This window comes from Cygnus atratus, chromosome 2 (assembly GCF_013377495.2).
Source record: "Cygnus atratus isolate AKBS03 ecotype Queensland, Australia chromosome 2, CAtr_DNAZoo_HiC_assembly, whole genome shotgun sequence".
Taxonomy (NCBI): domain Eukaryota; kingdom Metazoa; phylum Chordata; class Aves; order Anseriformes; family Anatidae; genus Cygnus; species Cygnus atratus.
In genome coordinates, this window is record NC_066363.1 from 91,061,464 (window position 1) to 91,080,967 (window position 19,504).

General features: G+C 40.2%; 1 protein-coding gene across 1 annotated transcript in view; it reads right to left on the reverse strand.

The window, feature by feature from the left end:
* The window catches only part of TMEM245 (transmembrane protein 245), an 85,061-nt gene extending 65,557 nt beyond the window's left edge, over positions 1 to 19,504 (reverse strand). The window contains exons 1-5 of the mRNA XM_035550500.2: positions 18,947 to 19,504; positions 7,970 to 8,087; positions 6,778 to 6,879; positions 6,068 to 6,175; positions 718 to 927 (exon numbers count right to left, since the gene is read on the reverse strand). Coding sequence (XP_035406393.1) covers positions 718 to 927; positions 6,068 to 6,175; positions 6,778 to 6,879; positions 7,970 to 8,087; positions 18,947 to 19,504 — 1,096 coding nt within the window. The remainder of the gene's footprint in view (positions 1 to 717; positions 928 to 6,067; positions 6,176 to 6,777; positions 6,880 to 7,969; positions 8,088 to 18,946) is intronic.

Below are 19,504 nucleotides of genomic sequence, written 5' to 3' on the forward strand. Positions count from 1 at the left end.
AAAGACTTTCACATTCATGGTAGCTCATGCTTACTTCCAGAGTTCTTCCCTACCCACCCTCCAAAAAAAGGTATTGCAAAAAAGTGGCATTCAGCATTAAAATAACTTCTTCAGATAGCTATCATAAATATTCCATTCTTTCTTGATATGTAAGAGAACAGATATATGCAGATGTGAAGTGGCAAAGCTAATTAACCTCAGAGCTAGAATCAGGATCAAATTTATCTTGTGACTTGTCCACAGAACCTTGCAACCCTTTTTCAATGGAAATTAAAACAGATGCATGAGCTGTATTTCAATATTGAGTAACAGCTAAAACATTCTCAAGTACAAAAACATGAAAGACAAGACATCAAGAAGAAGAAAAATGAAGTACTCCAAACCCAAAGTATTTTTACAATATAAGGTGCATCACTAAATTATTCCAGGTAACATACATACTAACGACAGTCAACAGACAAAGCAATTCTACAGTGACAGAGTTGTCCTCTACATGGTAACAGACAGCACACATGAATCCTACTTGAAGCTACAATTCAGCAAGAACATTGTCACATACTTGAACTCTGAACACTTCAAAATGAAGAGTCTTGAAAAAGCTTTAAATTTAAAGAAATCATATAAGCCTACAGGCCTTTCCTTCTCCGTTACTTTACCCAAAGCCTAAGGCTACCCAAAATCATCTTTTAAAAAAGACTTCTAGTAATTGATTACTACCTGCAAAAGGCACTGGCAATAGCTGCACAATCCAGAAATTTAGCCAGATCTGGACAACAACAATGGCCCACACAAGCGTAACGAAGTAAACATCACTGGTTTTCTTCTTTTTAAGAAAAGATCCAATCTCAGGTCTTTGTCTGCTCCCAGAAGAGGATGAAGAGGAGAAAGATGAAGACGCTTGTGGAGGCTGATCACCTTCTGTCACACCTAAAACAAACAAAAGCAAACAAAGTGGAAATTATCACATTAATGGTTACCACAGAACAGAATATACTTCCTAGAGCCAACTTATTCTGCTTTTTTTTTTTTTCCTTTGTAATTTCACTAGAAGACAGGGACAGCTTGACACTGATCTGAATTTTGGAGAGGTAGAGAAGGGCCATGTAAGCTGTCCCACAACACGCTGCACCATGCCACGCAGTGCAGGGAGCCGAGTAGAGATGCTATAGCCTCTAACAGGCCTCCTGTCGCTGCACGTAAATTACAAACTAAATGTACTTTAGCAAATAACCACAAAAACCTGAAAACCACAGAATATATTTCACTATCAGCAGGAAAGCAGAAATCTGTCTTAAAATTAATTTAAATTTATCTTCAAGTACTCAAAACGAAACCTTAGATTTGCTCAAAGATCATTTAAACAAAACACAGTATACGTTAAAGAGGATGCTTATACCTTACAAACTTCTTACTACACTTCATTTTCTGAACACTACAAATATAGCACTCACTGTGATCCTAAATTGTTTGTATAACCTACTTTAGTAACAAAAGCAATTACAGATTAGTGGATAACAAATGTTGTCATTCATTCGTAAATTAGTAAAGATTAAGTTCAATCCAAAAAAACGCGTGCTGATGGGTTAAAATCAAAGGCACTTAAGAATGAACAGCCAATAGTCATTTCAGGCAAAAAATATTATGCCCAATTTAAAGTTCTTGTATAGAGAACATACCAATTTTGTATTTTTTTATTTGTTAACTTTTTAGTTTATAAGTCTGCCTAACATCAGGCTAGTATGGATGATTCCAAATCTGTATTCAGTCACTGCACGTACAACCTCCATTAACACCATTATTAAATTTTACTCAGGCCGCATGCTCAGCTGTGTGAGGAGAAATGCAGAAACTTTCCATGCACCACTACTTGAAAAACATTCACGGCCATTGTGGAAGAATGGGAACACAGGAACACCTGAAAAGCTACCGTGTGCTGAAGAATAAGAGGTAATTTGTATGCTGGTACACGCTGCTGCAGGTAAGCAATGAACACTGGACCTGTGTCACATCAACACCAACCACTTTCCTCTCACGAAGAGAAACTGTTGTCAAAACTGTGTTAAAATACACTATATGCATATCAAAAAAATCACAGTTCACACGTGCAATTTTAGCTGCAATGTGTCACTAAAGCTACTCCTAGACTAAAGCGTGACAGCTAGAGCGTACAAAAGACGGATTTGTCATACGTGTACAGTAGTGGCAAGTGACAAATTCTGCAGCCTCACACACTGGATGAGCACTCTTCTTTTGTTGTAGAAAGCTGCACTGGTGTTCTACAAGTAAGGGGAACTATTTTTAGAGCTTATAAGCACTTCCCAAACACACTAATACAATAATGCAGATTTACTGATCCACCCAGCTGGACACTGAGACAACGACTGAAACATCAGGTGTTTGCTGGTAACATTTTTGGTGGAACTTCTGAACACTTCCAAAGGAATTACAGGAGGCAACCTGAAAGAAAGAACTCTACAAGCAACCAAACACAGCCGATGCTTCAGGTGGAGTGCTTCTTGGCAAATCAGCTGATGGAATGATGGCCAGCCCTAACATACTTGAACTACGCTTTGGACAAAAAGACAGAAGTTAATTTTTCATAATGGGATAGGAAGTTACCTGTAAACAGAAGCTTTCCTAAAAAGATGGGGAAAGTGTTTTTCTCATAAGAAATAAAGGGGTCAAACATTCCCCTGTACTTCACAGTCTATCCTTGAAGAAGCAAAAAAGCACACAAACAAAGAGACAAACTGATCCAGCTTACAATACACTAGAGAAACACAAGCTTGAAAGTTGAAGGCCATAGCTGAGAATACTCCCCCATCTATTCAACCTATTCAACACCTTTCTTATTACATTTTTCCTCAAAATGTAATATATGTCAGAAGTAATATGACAAAAAGCAGAAACTCAAATGTTTATCAAAGGGAAGGAAATGCTAAAAGACAAAATTCAAAACAAATGAATTTAATATGATGAAGCCTATGCCTCAAGATTAAAATTATCTATCACTTTGTGCCCCAAAAGCAGTTAGTAACACAACCTTTATGAAAGAAAAATATATATATAACTTCCTTTGGTAATGAAAACATTTATCAGCATATTTTTGCAATGAAGAAAATCTTAACTAAATAACTGCAACAATAACGTTAAGAGTAGTACCAATTAAACTGACTCACTCTCTTACAGCTTCCCTATTAACATAATCAGACTACACAGAATGCAAAACACAGATGGGAATAAGCTGGCAGGAAAAAGAGAAGGGAAAAAAAAAAGACTATAAAAATCCTAGGGGATCCCAACACGTGACATCTTTTTCAGAATCTAGTTCCACAGTACTTTAAGCTAAACTATATTGGCACTGCCAGTGACCCAGTCTTCTTCCCGTGCCAAACACACAGACTCCTTAGCATCAGAAATGCCATTTGAGTCAATGTATTGTAAGCCAGTTCACAGATTTGATCCAGTCCAAAAAACAAACACCACAAGTGAAAAAAGCCACATTTTGTTGACAAGATGAGCTCTGCAAATCAAGGTGTGAGTGCCTCATTAACACAACTGGAGAAGGACTATCAGAATCTCGACTTAGAGTAACTTTAGGTTCTATAAAATTTCACTAACTGTGGTCCATCGTGGCTTTGGAGATAAAACCTGAAAAACACCTTTTTATCCTCTCACTAATGACAATATGACAGTCCTTCCCAAATAGCTAATATAACAGCCAATCAAGAATTCTACCAAAATCAGAATATACAATACAGGGAAGGGGGGTGAAGGTATGGAAACATTTAATGATTTTGGTTTCTATCATATTCGAAGCCAGCAAGACAACAGAGTCTTGCCTACAAGGCAGCTAACAAAATACTGCAGTAGTGCCTGCTTCTGAAGTTAGATACTTGGGTGCACTTGCTACACACTATGGAAATTTTTGGGACCTTCGTAAGCTAGATCACCTTCCTTCTATCATTAAACTTCCCACTCCCAACACTAAAAAGCAGTATTCAACTACAAAATCAGGAAAACAGTGTTCAGAAAAAAAAAAATATAAAATCCATACAGCTTATTTTCCTTCCTGTTTTCTTCATGAACAAACTGAAGCACAAGAACAGTACAAACATGAAGCACTGACTGTTCTGTGATTGAATTAATACAGTATATGCCTATCTCCTCCTACTTGCAGTTAACCAACCTTGACAATTACTGACATGTATTTAGAGTAGATATAAGGAAGATCCCATGAAGTCTGACAGATTGATGGTGCAAAAACTTCCAATATCTTAAACTTCTCATAAAATAGCTGTGTATTACAGTGCAAGTTCCAAAGCAGGACAACGAAAACATCCAAAAATCATGACAGAGGACAAGCAAAAGAGTTACAAATTCCTAACCCTGCAGGTAAAAACTTTTCGCTGTACAAGAACGATGTTTCATCACCATTCATGTAGAAAATCCAAACAAAAGATGACCAAAGCAAACACTCATGACAGAATACAATGCTGCTTCCCAAGAGACTGTTGAAAAAGTATTTAACAATTGCTGAATGAAGACAGCAAACTCTGTATTTGTTCTTTTCCTGTTGTGAAGGAAAACAAAAACAGAACTCGCAAGATTAAAAAAAAAAAGTCATCAGAAAGAAAATAAGTCAAAAAAACACTCACTATAGGAGATACCTTTGCAAAAATCCTGTAGTTTTCTTTCAGCCAAGAAAGGTTACATCTTGAAATCAGAAAAGAAATTGTCTTTAAGAGGAAAAGAATCTACAACTGGTAAGTTTAAAAAAACAAAAGCACTTATACAGCACATTTGTGGGAGATTGTCACTTGACCAGATGTCCAAAACGCAGCCAAAAAAAAATAAACAACTGATTTCCAAGATAAGATACAGCAATATAAGAAAGTTGTCACCATGACACTCCACTCTCAAATTTCGGGACATACGTATTCCGTATTTATTTTCACGATAGTCTTGTAAAACATAGAGACAAAGATAAGAAAACAATAAGTTGTCTAAAGCTGCCTGTTTTGTATTTTAAAAAGAAGCACTTTTCAAATACAGTTTACAATGACGTATTTGTAATTTGGAAGTGTGTTTATGTTTCACCATAAGATTTCTGAAGAGATTGTTCTACATCAACTGTTTTACACCTGATTGCTGAAGTAACTTTTTAGTTTCATGTAAACTAGCCTTTAGGCAGAAGTTTTTAACACTATATGCTCAGAGCATTCTCTTTTGCACGCTCACTATGTTTCCTCCTCTTCGTAGTTCACACATTTCAAACACTATAAAGAACATCCTGTCTTCAAGAAGACTGCTCGGACAAGGTCCATTTCAAGTTTAAGTTTTGGAAGTTCATATTCTGTCAAGTTGAATGACCTGTTTTGTTTGTCTACCTATAGGAAATTGATGAAACCTTTCAATTGCCAGACATCCCCATTATAGCTTATTTTTTAGTATCCCACTCCATCAAAGGCCTACCCAAAAAAATGATAGTAAGGCTTAAGACCAGAGATGGACATGTAAATGCCCTCTTTGTAGTTCTTTCAAGCCTTTTCTTACAGATTTCTAGTTCTGTTATTGCAAGCGAACATATTATAACTCAAAGCTACATTCTCAAGTAAACTCAAAGGAAGACTTTGAGCATTAGTTTAAAAGGAGAGCAAAGCTTTTTGTCACTGTGATGTACAGAAAAGTCATTCTGTAACCACTTCTGAAATCCAGTTTTATCTTTTAACTCACAACAAGTCAAAGAGAAGGGGAGGAAAATAAATAAAATAAATAATAAAGATCAGGGGAAAAATGCCCTCATTCCGAAAAAAAAAAAAAAGTCTGCTAGTCAGGTCTTCTAAATGTACAGACAGCCACATACTACAATTCAGAAGACAGCTCTTAGATAATTATAATTGTCTTAACATTCTTAAAAACAGATAAACCACTTTCATAAAGTATAAATGTGCTATTTTGGAAGGGATGAAGAGGAGAGGGACTATTTTGAAATTTGTTCTTAATTCCCTCTAATTTCATGCCTTTAGAGAAAATTCAAATATTTTCTTACAGAGCATTCAGTCACCTGAGGGTTGTGAGGAACGTTCATTACTGGACTCATCTTCTGTCATTGAAATTGCCATGGCAATTGTTGAAGCAGCAATGGAAATCATCTGACCAGGAAGCTCTGCCCCTGTAAAATATGTATGTGTATGTAAACAAAAAAGGCTCAGGTCTTAAAATGTTTTATTTGTCGCTTGATATCCACTGAAGCTGCAGAAATAACAAGCATCAAAAATAACAAGAGGAGAAAAATATTTTTCTCGAAGTCTAAACACAAACCGTATTTTTAAGAAACTGATATATCCAATAATTTGTGGTTAATGTAAGAAGCTTGCTGGACGGAGCTGTCTCACTACTAAACCCATACTGCTCATTTATTTCAAAATTAGCCTTCAATTCCAAATTTCCTGGGCTTTACGCTTGAAGCTACATATAGGATTCTCTAAAATTATTGAAATATATTCTAAACTTCATAGTTATGGGGGACTGGGCTTGAAAATGTGAGTAACTACTTTGTTATGGAAAACAGTCGATTGCAAAGATTTTCTGTGAAGAACCAAAGATTCATTTCAACATGCATAAACCACTTTGAAACAAATGTACTAAAATCTTACAGTTAATTCTGGCAATTTATATGATATTGAATTTACAGTAATACAGTCCAGATTCTCTCTCTTGACTTCACATATCTTCTGCCACCAATAACAGAAGAAATAGTGACTCATTTCTTACCAGAAGACTCCTTTCCATTCTGCTGTTCATGCAACATGCCTATAGTCATCAGAACAACTATAACCAGGAACACAGGAATTCTCCAGCAACCTGCCACAGAAGCTGAAACAGACAGTACTTTTATGAAATAAATAATAATAATAATAATAAAAAGATGGCATACACCATTAATGAATCCTGTAATTAGCAAAACTAAGAGAAGTACCCCAGCTACAAGAACAACATAGGGAGAAACTGAAAAGCGCCAAAAGGCAAGCAGGTTTTCTGCATTCACAGGAACAAAGAATAAAAACAGGTGAGCAAGTTTCAGAATTAATAAATCAAGTTGTTACCATTTCTAACGTCAGTGACTTTAAACTATGCTGATATACCTTAGAAAATAATTTTAAAACAACATACAGCATTACGTTAAGATACACACAAAAGTAAAAACACTTTAGAAATCAGAGGCAAAACAAATCCCCCCCCCCCAAATCTGTATTTATTGTTAGATCTCTAGGGTGGCATCAACCAGTGCCTTTCTTGGGTTTTGACTTTTCAGCTAGTACTTCCAGAAAACCCAAGACTGTCAAAACATAAGCAAAGGCAAAGCCACTATGCGCAGCTTCAAACCTCAAGAAAGCGTCACCATACATTCAGAACAACCCTTGAAACCTGCTGCTAAAGCAAAGTTAATCATGAAGTATGCTCTGAAACCTTCCATCGTGACACCCTTTTATATTTGCCTAACACTGCCAACATAAGCTCTCATATAGATAATCTGAATTGTTATATTAAATATGCAAATTTAATACTGACTACTATAATCTTATATTTAATACTAACAGATTACTATAGTCTTGTATTTGCACTAATGTACTATACAGATCACACAGTAAATTTATTTGATATTGTTGGTATCAACATGCTTGTTGACTGCTGAATGGCACACTTCAAATAAAGGGAAACCACAGCAAGTGCACGCTGGGCAGCAGGAGCAGAAGACACAAGTTGCTCAGCTCCTTGATGCTCTTCCCATTCCTTACTCCAAGGCTCTCTGCTGGCCACGTGCAGCCAGAGTTACTGTGCAGAGAGGAAAACCTGCATCTTGACTGAGGCTCTATCGAGGGATTTAGAGAAAAAGCAAGAATAGCTTTGATTTCAAGACAACAGGATCTCTATGGACACATGAGAAAAATAACTTCTTACTCACCTAGGTGAAAGAGCAGCATGATCCAGACAGGAACGGAGACTGCTTTTAAGTAGCGCTCGGTGCTTATATTCCACTTGAATGAAACCATCAACAAGTAACCAAGCACCAAGGTCCATATCTTTAAGAGAAAGATACACACAGATAAACATTCATACTTGCAATACAGACATATTTGTGCGCATGTGTGCACACACATACCCCTAGCTGATACAGCGAGAGGGTTGATGTCAGGTTTTAGTTCCCAAATGTAGGCTTCTTAAAGGAGTGTCGACTACAGGAGTTTAAGCTCCATATGAGGGAAATGTAAAAGTTTGTGCAAAGCACAAGGAGACGAGGCCAGACGAGCTTTTGGTCTGCCTTCAGTATGGTTCAAGCATGAGGGGGAACGCATGCTTTGTGTGAGAGAAACCCCAAAGGAAGATTCTGCAGCTGAGACCAAGCGATTGCTCTGAACTTCCACTGGAAGGTCAGAGTCTAAACGAAAGGGGGCCACCACAAGCACCAGAGGGGCCTCAGGGGAGACAGAGCCAGCAGAGCACCACTTATTCTAGCAGGGCACAGCTTACCAGCTCCTGTGTGCCCACTCAAACAGATAATGGAGTTTATACCAAAGATGGCCTTTAAGAAGCTCAACAAAAACTGCTGCTCCTCAGCAGTGTTGGATCACGGAATAGCCCTGCCTTTAAAATGACTCGTGACATGTAATTTTATCAAAGATCATTTAACTGAAGTCAAAAAAACGTTTCTGTGGTAGCAGATGAGATGTGGTCATTTGCTTTTGCTGCTTGTAACTGCTTTCTACAAGCCTGCTCACCAGATAAATGACAACAGAGAATTCTAATTAAGACTAGAGATGAAGGATTTAAGCTTGAAAATGGTGAAAAGAAGAAAGCGGAAACTGTAAGAGACAGCAGGAGATAGAAAGCTGCTACTCGGCAAAAGATGTGAAATAAAAGAGGTATGAAAATCTTAGAAAAAAAAGCGTTTGTTCTTATAAAATACTTTAAATATCATATATAGTCATATATATATATATATATACATATATGGTATTTCTGATATTTCTAAGTGGTCTGGAGGAAATCTGAACTGCACCGAGCTCAGCAGCTAAGCACTGATGGAGCCAGTTAACTTCAGCAGGAACTCTCAGGCACTTAAGGCAATTCAAAAACCACTTAAGAACTGCGAGCAAACATACACCCTTTTCATACCAATCTTTCACATCAAAGCTGGTCAGTGCAACTTTTCACTGTCACCTAACTGTAGTCACACGTCAACAAAACAGTGTAATACTTATGGCCAAACACAGACTCCAGGCTAAAGCCTAAAACTAATAAAACTCAGACGTTAAATTTAAAAAAAATAAAGTAAAATCAATTCTGACCTCAAGTGCATCACAGCACGCCTTTCACAGCACAGGTTTGTAACATATTCACTCACAAGGTGTACTGCAGTGCAGTTTTTGAGAGAACTCAGCATGAAGATGCTGCCCTACTATCAGCCACACAGCATCTGTGTATCAGGCATATTCCAGCATCAAGACAATTTTTCTCTTTGGCTTTAATGATAAACTGCAAAAAAGTGACAGTCTAAGTTCTATAAATGAGATCTGCTGATTAAAATACACCAAGAGTAGGAGAGTAAAAAGGCATAAGCCTGTTTCACAGCCAGCAAAGCAAAACACGTTCCACTGCTTTTAGCCGTGCATGTAGCTGAACGAAAAGCTAGCACGAGGGTTTAGGTATTCAATAATTATTATTTGTGTTCTAAGTTACAGTAACTCATCAATTCTCAGTTTTAAAAACTTAGCAAATGATTCAAGTAATAGGATTTATTTATATTGATTAGGGTAAAAGAGCTTATTTTAGAAAAAATGAGTCATCTTGTTTCAGAAATCAAACAATAACAATCCTCAAGTCCTGTAAAGAAAACTATGCAGTCAGCTGACCTATTCAAGAGGTTTAATTTCTATACCATGGCGTAATCAACTCACTATCGGTTCACGTTATGGGCAAGCACTATCAAAACTCAGCAGCACCTCCCCACGCTGCAAGAAACAAACACACTGCGTGGGACCTAGGGTAGCCCACTCCCAACAACTCACAGCTGAAAGCAACTGACAAAGCAAATTCATGTCAATGGATGGTGGATTTTATCCCTTACTAACTTGGCAATAGCCTTTTCTTCTGTTTAACCCTTTAAATGCATGTTATATAGCCCTTCCCACTGTTTTTTTCTGAATGGTTTCCAAAGGTTTTGGCCGCATAGGAGTGAGAATGTTAACAGCCTCTTCGTTATTACACAACCATCTCAACAACAGACAAAGAAATGAAGAATAAAAGATACTGCCTACTTTCATTAAACTTTTTCAATTTAAGCTTAATCATTGCACTAAACCTAGAATTAGTACAAAATCCATGCTAAATCACAATTCATATAAATTTGCTTTCTGTGTATACAGCTAACCAGGTGACTAACACTTCAGATATTGCAGAATCCATCCGCTACCATAATTTCTTATTTACCAAGCTGAAGTCAGTCGCAAGTGCCTAACCTTCCCCATTTACTCTGAGATTTTAAATGCCTATACATTCTCCATTATACTTACAGGTATGCACAACTCCCATATATCAGAATTGTAGGATGGTTTAATCCAATAAGCTTTCCTTCTTCCTCACTTATCCTCACTGTTTGAACAGACAGCAAAGACCTCACTCCTCGTACCTCCTTTGCATTTTGTAGCACCTCTTGCAAATTTAAAACAATACGCTTTTGCCTTTAGACATATTAAAAATAAATTAAAAAAAAAAGCAAGCTGTATACTTCCCTGAATAAATAAGACTGCATTACAACTTCTCAGGGTTCACCATCCATTTTTGCATTACAGTGGTAAATTTAAAAGACCAGGTCTAGAGATGTCTACACAAGTCTGAGGGGCTTCAGTTCTCTTCCAACAGCCAACTGGAGGCAAAATTACACCACAAAAAAGCTGCGGCTTTTATGTTAAGATCAAGCATCTGCTTCAGTGTTTTGATTTCCCTTTTAAATTTTACTGCTGGAACGCCTAAGATTTATCAGCATGGCTGTTTCAACGTTACTGGAAGTCTGCTTTCAGTTGTAGTTAAAGCTGGGAGAATGTGAAAATCTGAGAAATGCTTTGGCATCATTTTTCAGTGAGGATGAGCTCTCCTCTCTCTTCCTCCTCAGCTCCTGAGAACGGTTATGTTGATGAGTAAAACTTTTTATTTGCATAGCTCCCTCTTCCTGTCAGCAAGTTACTCTCTCTGGGAGAGGCTTCAGAGCTGATCTCATTTAGCAGCTCGCTGCTGCTGAACACAGAAGCAGCTCTCTTCTCTCCCACCGCTACGGATGCAACCTCACCCCTTCTGCACGCCAGCTTCCACGTCCACCCAAGCAGCTCTAGTTCCCTCAGCTGAAAGAAAACTACTCAGGGAAAAAAAAAAAGAGAAAAAGTTTATAATCTAATTCAGCTACAGCTGAGCATCTCTCAGTTAATAAACTTCTTACCTACTTCATGGAAACCGTCCCATCATAAACACAACAGTGAAGACTGAGGAGAATGAGGAACAGTCACTTCTGATATACGGCCTGCCAACCTCCCAAACATTTCCAGGTTTTAACAAATCAAGATCAAACGGCATGTTTCAACTCCTCCTTCTTCCAGTTTTCTACCCTCTGCCTTTGCCTTCTCTAAGTGTTGTGTGTTTTTTTGTTCCTCCCCCACCCCCCCCACCCCCCTTTTTTTGAATGGAGTTATTTAAAGCAGCTTGAGGAAACTCTGGATCCTATTCAACTCAAACATCTTCCTATTTCCAGTTTGCTTCAGGGCTATGACAAAACAAAAAATCCTCACCACCTCCCTCCCTGTAACACTTAAAAATGAAATTTTCATTTAGAAGTACAGATTTTCATCAGTTTTTCTTAAAGTAGTAAATACTTCAAACATTCACTAGCAGCCTTAATCTCCAACAGCTGCCATACAAAATCCATCGACTATGCACAGCACCTTCTGGTTCCCTCCCTGTTCCTTCATCAACCAGGTTTAAACAACAGAAAAGGATAAGCAGAGGAAAGGGTCGTTTATCCTTCCCTGTTCAGCTTTCTATTGCAGAAACCCATTTCCTCCAATAATATTTCCATTATAAAAGAAACTTTGGCATGCGATTATCACTTACTTTTGAAAATCAAATTATGGACCATCAGAACAAGAGGACATTTCCAAGCAAGCTGCCTAAAGCACACACCTATCTAGGCACCATACAAATAAATCCCTACAAAAAAGGGACTTCATCATTTTAGTATTCTGCAGTCAGCAGCAGTCACACACAACCAGGAGTCTTCTCAGCCACTCCACGCGTGTTTCGCAAACTTTTAAAATGGTGCTACGCTGAGTGAAGCTGGTTGAAGAAGAGCTCTGGTGACAGCAGCTCGTTATTTCTACTTCCTCCTCCTCGCTGCCAAAGCAATGAACCCATGGCAAAAGCTGAGCAGAACAGCGTGGACTTGAAAACTGAAGACACTCTAGGCTTTAAATGCATAGCTAAAAGCCAAATTGCATTTGCCACTACAAACATCACAGCGTCTTCTTTGTGTTTCCATCTGAAAATGTTTTTCTAAACAAGAAAAAAAGATATTAAGAAGGCAAGTGAGGAATTATGGAAATGTTATTTTTATTCCAGTTTTCAGAAGCAAAATTAACTTCATGTGGTTATACTGTATATTGCACAGGACACAAGAGGAAAGATGCCACAACATGCAAAGTTCAGCAGAGTGAAGAAATCATAACTGCCCTTCGTTTTACATGGAGCTAATTTTTGTCAAACAGCTACAAAACCAAACAAACCTACCCACACAGATAATGCTATTGCCCACCTCGGAGCAAACTCAACCACTTCTTCCCTTCACTAGAGAAGCCTGCATTTACCTACGCAGATAAGTGACAAGTGTACACCTGTCTGAGCGTGTTATTCCTTCTCCAAAACCCCTGGGAACACAAACATGGACCAGTTCCATTCCTCCTAGAACCCCAAACTGTGAACTATATCCACTTTGATATCTTTGAGTTTAACACCCAAGGGCTACTAGACCAGCTTAAGCAGCAGCCTGGTGTTCTGCAAGATTCCAGCTTTTTTGAAGAGACAAAATCATGAACTTATGATTGAAATCTTGGTGCATTCAAGAACTGAGCTGCAAAACCAATACTGTCACACACAGGTTAAAAGTATTTTCAATGCCTTCTGCTACATTTCCTAGGCTGTGAATTTAAGGAAATCCATTACATTAAGATATCCAGAAAACTGCAGCTCTGAATGCTAAAATGCCCCTGCATTTCATTTTTTTCCGTCTTAATACAAAGGTTACTTTGGGGAATCTCCGTTAATAAAAAGCTACTCGGAAATCAAACTTTTCAAGATTCACTTGTGAGAAGAGTGCATCAAATCCTCTCCGTGCAGACAGAGTAGTGCTCCTTCGACGTGCTTCATGTTGCCACTTTCACAAGAGATGGCTCCTCGACCTAAGAGACTTCTTCATCTTCTTGTTTTATTTCACACTGCGTAGGCAAAATCTTGCTGGACAGTTGCACACCAATCATTCCTTCCAGAGGTGGTAGAAAAATAAATATCATTGTGTCCGAATAATATACGTGTGTGTGTATACATATATATATACACACACACACACATATATATACATATATATATATAATACATATATATGTGTGTATATATATATATATATAGCAAAAAATAACTAACTTTATGTAGCTTTTATCATTAGGCTCAAGACTAGTGTCAGCTTGGTGCCTGGGGCTGCACCTCAGGCGTATAAATTAAAAAAAAAAAAAAAACAAAAACACAACTCATTACCCTTTTCAAAAGGCACCTCAAGGCAGGCTCTCCCAAAGCTGAGGGGTGCGTGGAAGGGAAAAAGCAAAGGTGGGAAAAAAAAAACCACTTCAAACATCCTCTTTTTTTCCTGCCCCTCCCCATCCTGTTTTCAATAGGACATATGTGGTCTCTACAAAATCGATCTCGTTTGTGAAAACAAAACCAAAACTGTGGTTTTGGTAACGTGTGTTTACAGCCAATGCCCGGCTGATTTATAAACCATGAAACCAAATACTGAAAATACTCTTATAAACAGCAGAAAGAATACCTCAGTTTTTTTTTTTACAGTGGTTGTATTTTTTGTGGGTGGTAATGGTTTGCGGGCTTTTTTTCTGTTTTGGTTTGGTTTTTATATGCTAGGCAAGTTTTAGAAATCTTCAGGCCTGCTCTAAGAATAAATTTCTTCCTTTCCCCCCTCGTTCTGGAACACTGCAAAGAGAAATTACATACAATTGTAAATCAGAACGGCATTTTCCTCATTTATAGTTATACGACATGACAGTCAAACTTAACCCTTTCCTATGTTAGAAGAGAAACTGCCCAGGAGGTGAACTTCACGAAATGTAGACGCTTTTATCCTTTGTAGGTGGCACTAGGGAAGCCAAGCAGCTTGGATGCCCGTGACCCGAAGTGTTTGCCAAGAAGCATGTTTGAGAATTTCAATCTGCAAGGGATGCTTTGGGGACTGCTGACATCTAGTGCCTACATAAGTGAAGTTTTCCCTTATGGATGTCTTTGATAATTTCCCTGAAAAGGAGCACAGAGTCAACAGGCTAAGACAGACAACACCGTCTGAGGCAATTCCAATGTGCTGGTCACAGCACACAATTATTTCCAAATTTGCTCAGCACTGCAGCGAGGAAAGGATTGATTGGGTCTTCTAACTGCCACTAGCCACTAGCACAAAATGAGTCGTAGCTGTTACAGTGAGAAGTATAGCTCTGCTAACGGAGACCTACAGTTCCACACCTGAACAAAAAAAAATAATAATATTACAGACCCACATAAAAGTACAGAGCTCTGAACCTGACCAACTACTTGTGACAAACCACAAAAGAAAGACCGGCCATGGGAGAAAGGTTTTGACAGTCCTGTGACCAACTTCACTCTGGAGAATTCTGCCAATTACGATCGCATCAGATTTAATTTACTGAGAAGATGAACTTCAGAGTCAATGTGGAACAGCTGTACAATTCATTTTATCTGCTGGAATCTACAAACGAACCATTTTCTATATAAATATGAGCATGTGACCCCTACTGAAGAAAAATAAATACAGCCACTAGCTGGCATTTCCTGTATAGTACTGTAAATGTAAAATGGTAGCCTAAACTAGTTTGAACTGCTGGCACAAAGCAAAGGAATTTCCCCTACCTTAAGTATAGTGCTGGACAGAAGATACTTCCTACAGAACTATGATGGGCAAGGCAGTCCAAGATTAGTCTTCAGAAGGTGTGAGCACTGGAGGGTAACCATGATGAAACTGTTATAACATATAAACATGTAAGGGCATTTTTATAGCCTGCTTTGGGACAGCCTCCCCTCTGATTGAAGAAAAAAAGATGCAGAAAAACTTCCTTCTTCCCTATTATACCTAACTGAAGTTCATGCAGAATGCATGTCTTCTACATAAAGTTTCTGCACACAACCTGGAGAGAAGGCTGGAAGCAGGGTAAGGAGCTCAACTGGAATTTACTGCCAGCTCCTATCTTTAAGGCCAGCAGTCTACTACATTTCTTGAGCAACCTCCTTCAAAGAAGATACGGGAACTGTAAAGCATGAAGGGAAAGGAGATGGTGGGAACACAATTCTTGCAGCCTAAGATCCTGTGCTTGTTCTTCAAATCTAATGTTTTGTAATTAATTATTCAATGGGCTTGTCCTGGTGCTATCTAGGACTCCAAATTGCAGAAGTGACTTAGAAACCACAGCCAGGAATACAGCCATTTCTAAATCTTCACTTATCAACGCCGTGAATGGCTTTCCCAGATTTGTGGACAACAGCACTAGAGAGCTCTGTAGCATGCTGGTGCCAAGATGCAGTTGTCTCCATCATTACCCCACGTTAGTCATGTATTTGGGGAACACTCTGTTCTGGAACTAAAGAGAAATTCTGTCTTTCTGTCATGGCTTAGTAGATACCATAAAAATACCTTTTGATAGGAAACTCCGAACTGGTACCTAAAAAATTATAATTGTTTTCAGCCAAAGTCTAATGACAGGCACCCTCTCGCTTACCTACTACATCAGAGGGAATCAGACAGGGAGAAGAGGACTGTGCACATTCTTCCTTTGCACAAGCAGCGGGGTCTTCCAGGTGGTGCAAAGCTCCCAGTAAGAATACAGGCACTTTACACCTTTGCAAGACAGAACTGTGGCTGGCTGGAGCACAGACATTTGTAGTTCATAAGATAAAAATTGCCATAAACTACCGTATGCTGCTACTCAGATACTGCTCTCACAGTCAAAGTGCTCCACACAGCAACAGGCATTTGCTTGTCTCCTTTACACTTTTAATAAACGCTTCACTTATTATATTCCTGGCAAGAAAGCATTCCTTACTGCATAAGGGAAAAAATTACTTATGTTAATTAAGTTGTTCTGAATTCAAGTATTTCAAAACACAGATCTGGATTGGCTTAGTTGGCTGCCAAAAGAAACAGTGCAAAAAAACAAAAATGAGATTACCATTACTTTTGCTTATCACAGAGTATCTACAAACAAAAACAGTTCTGATTTTCATGCAGGATACCACAGAGAAGGAGCCATGGAGGATTCGGGTCCCAGGAAATAACAGAACAATGGAGCAAACTGACGTGCAATATGCAAAATTCCTGCGTGGCTAACAAGCAGAAGGTAGACATGCAAACTTGGTCCTGCAAAGTAACACGGAAATTAAACAGCTTTTCAATGCTTAACTGCAGTTAAAGCAGATGCTACAAATCAACCCAGCTCAAGGCTCTTCAGCAGCACAGATAAAATTAAGTTATCCTGCTGCAGTTCTGAGATAATACAAATCAAATAATGGCAAAATTCATGAAACTGGAATAGAAAACACTGTAAAACGTATAGATGATGCCAGGCTGAGCTGAGGTTATTTACAAAGTGAAGACCTTAGTTTCTTTCTCATATAGTGTCCCAGAAAGAGATTTTGGCAGCTCGCTTGGCTGGTTACTGGTTTGCCTAAGGAAGCCCTGGTTAGTTATTTTGATCTAAACTCAAATTTTCACAAGGAACTTAAGTCTGAAGAGTTCTAGAAACTTTTTTTCCCCTGTTAAAATCTTACAGCACTTCAATGAACACAGGTGTCACATCAGAAACACCAATATGAAGCTGAAGTATCAGATGCTGATAAACAAACCTGTACTGAGCACACAGCCGTCAGACACTGCACTACAACCAGAGTGATGAGGCTATATCCATGCAACTTCCTTTGGTAGTTTTCCATTTACCAGCTGTAAGTATAGCTTAATTAACTGAGTTTAAATAAAGGACTGGACTTAGCCAAGTCACATAGTCTAGTAATACTGGCTCTGTTAAACACGTATGCCAATCCAAAGGAAAGTCTTAAACTTATCAAGTAAACTGCATGGCAATTAACCAAATCTTCCAATCAGTATTAACAAGCCATGCTCATGTTCTCCCACCACTTAACTGAAGGTAAAGGGAAGAAGCTTGTATCTTTGTCTCTTAACAAAATGAGAATGAGAGAGACTGCCTGTCTTTTCTACTCAGTCTTATTTATACTCCTGAGGACAAAACAGACCAGAAACACATCTCCCCTGACATCTCCCAGCACATGACAACACTTCAGAGTACAACTACTTTTTTTGTGTTTTTTTTTTTTCTGGTATACACCTCCAAAGTTGTGCTTGAGATTTCAGCATACATTAGCCACACCAAAAGAATAAAACTAGGATTCAAACACACACACATTCAAAACCAGAAGCCTGGTAAGTTTGCTCTTTGATTTTCCTGGCAGTTTCTCCCTCTTGCCCACATACGTGAATCAGTTTTAACCAGTTCTTTAGTTTTATCTCCACTTGTGAGTGGAGATAAACGTGTGTCATTTTCCACTCAAGGTTTCTGTTGCTGTTATGACTTTTTTGGGGTATTGTTTGCTTTTTAAAGTAGAACAGTCTAGCTTTAAAAGCCGGCTTAAAAAAGCCTTTGACACCAAGGAAGCTGAGCATGTCAACAGCACATCGGTACATAAAAAGGTACAACTTTATTGATCTACTCTGCTTTCACATAGCCACTTAATTCAGACATGTAGGTTTCGGGGTTGTTTTTTTGTATTTTCAGTTCAACATTTCTAACTAACAAAGTGATGATGAGTTCCACCAGAGTTTTAGTCTACGTACTAAGGAAAACGTAAGACAAAGCAATCTTTCCCAATCCCCCTTATCACCACACACAACACTTATAAGTTAGACGCACAGCTTTACTTGGCGCTCCAACTGAGTCTGCACTGCTTGGTACTTGAAGGAAATAAGTAAATTGGTGAAGAGATAGACAAGCCTCCAGATGCCTTTCCCCAGCCCCTCACAGCCACCTCACACCAGCTGCTTGCCCAAAACCTCCCCTGGCTTACCCCGATTTAGGGGCACCTCACAACCGCAGCATGGCTACGATAAGGGTGCGACATACAGGCGGTGGACACCTGCTTCTGTGGCCGGGCTGTACCTCAGTCGGGGGCTTTTTTAAACCGTTTTGCATGCGGCTTTGGCAGGAAAATTGAGGCTCGCCCTACACAACCCCCTCCTCCCCGGAGCCACCCGCTGGGGCTCGGGGGACGGCTCCCTCCTCCCTGGGTGCCAAACACACATAGAACAAACCCAACATGCAGCCAAGGGGCTCGTTACAACTCCTCATACACACGAACACGAAACAAGCCCAACCCGCAGCCAACGGGCTCGTCACGACGCCCCACACCCGCGTCCACAGGGCGGCGGTGCCAGCCCGCCCGCCGGGGCGCAACAAGTGAGATGGCGCCGGGCCGCGCCCCGGACCCCCAACCCCCCCCAAAACCCCCAAAACCCACCCCCAGCTCCCCGAGCCCTCCTCACCCACTGGCTGCTGAAATAGTCCAGCCCCTGGCAGATGAGGCGGGCGGCCTGGGCCAGCAGCAGCTGCACGCCCAGCGAGCTGCCGAGGCAGTAGAGCCCGTAGAGCAGCGGCCCGCCGGCGCCCAGCAGCAGCAGCAGCCGCCGGCGCCGCAGCACCTGCTGGCCCAGCGCCTCCACGCCGTAGTTGGCGAAGCAGGCGGGCAGCAGCAGGGCGGCCAGCAGCACCGGCGTGCCGGAGCGCTGCAGGCGGCCGAGCCAGCGGCGGCCCAGCGCCGTCAGCGAGCTCTTGAAGGGGTGCAGGAAGGTGCCGCAGAGCACGGCCCAGAGCAGCGGCCGCAGGAAGGCCTCCAGGATGAAGTACACCAGCACGGCGGCGCCGCAGCACAGCCCGGCGAACAGCAGCGCCCCGGTGTTGTAGAAGGCCTGCTTGATCGGCTTCTCCAGCCGCGGCAGCGACACCCCCGAGCCCCCCGACGGGGTGCCCAGCGGCAGCCGCGGCACGGCCGCCGGCGTGCCCCCAGCCCCGCAGCCCCCCGGCGGCTCCCCGCGGTCGGCCAT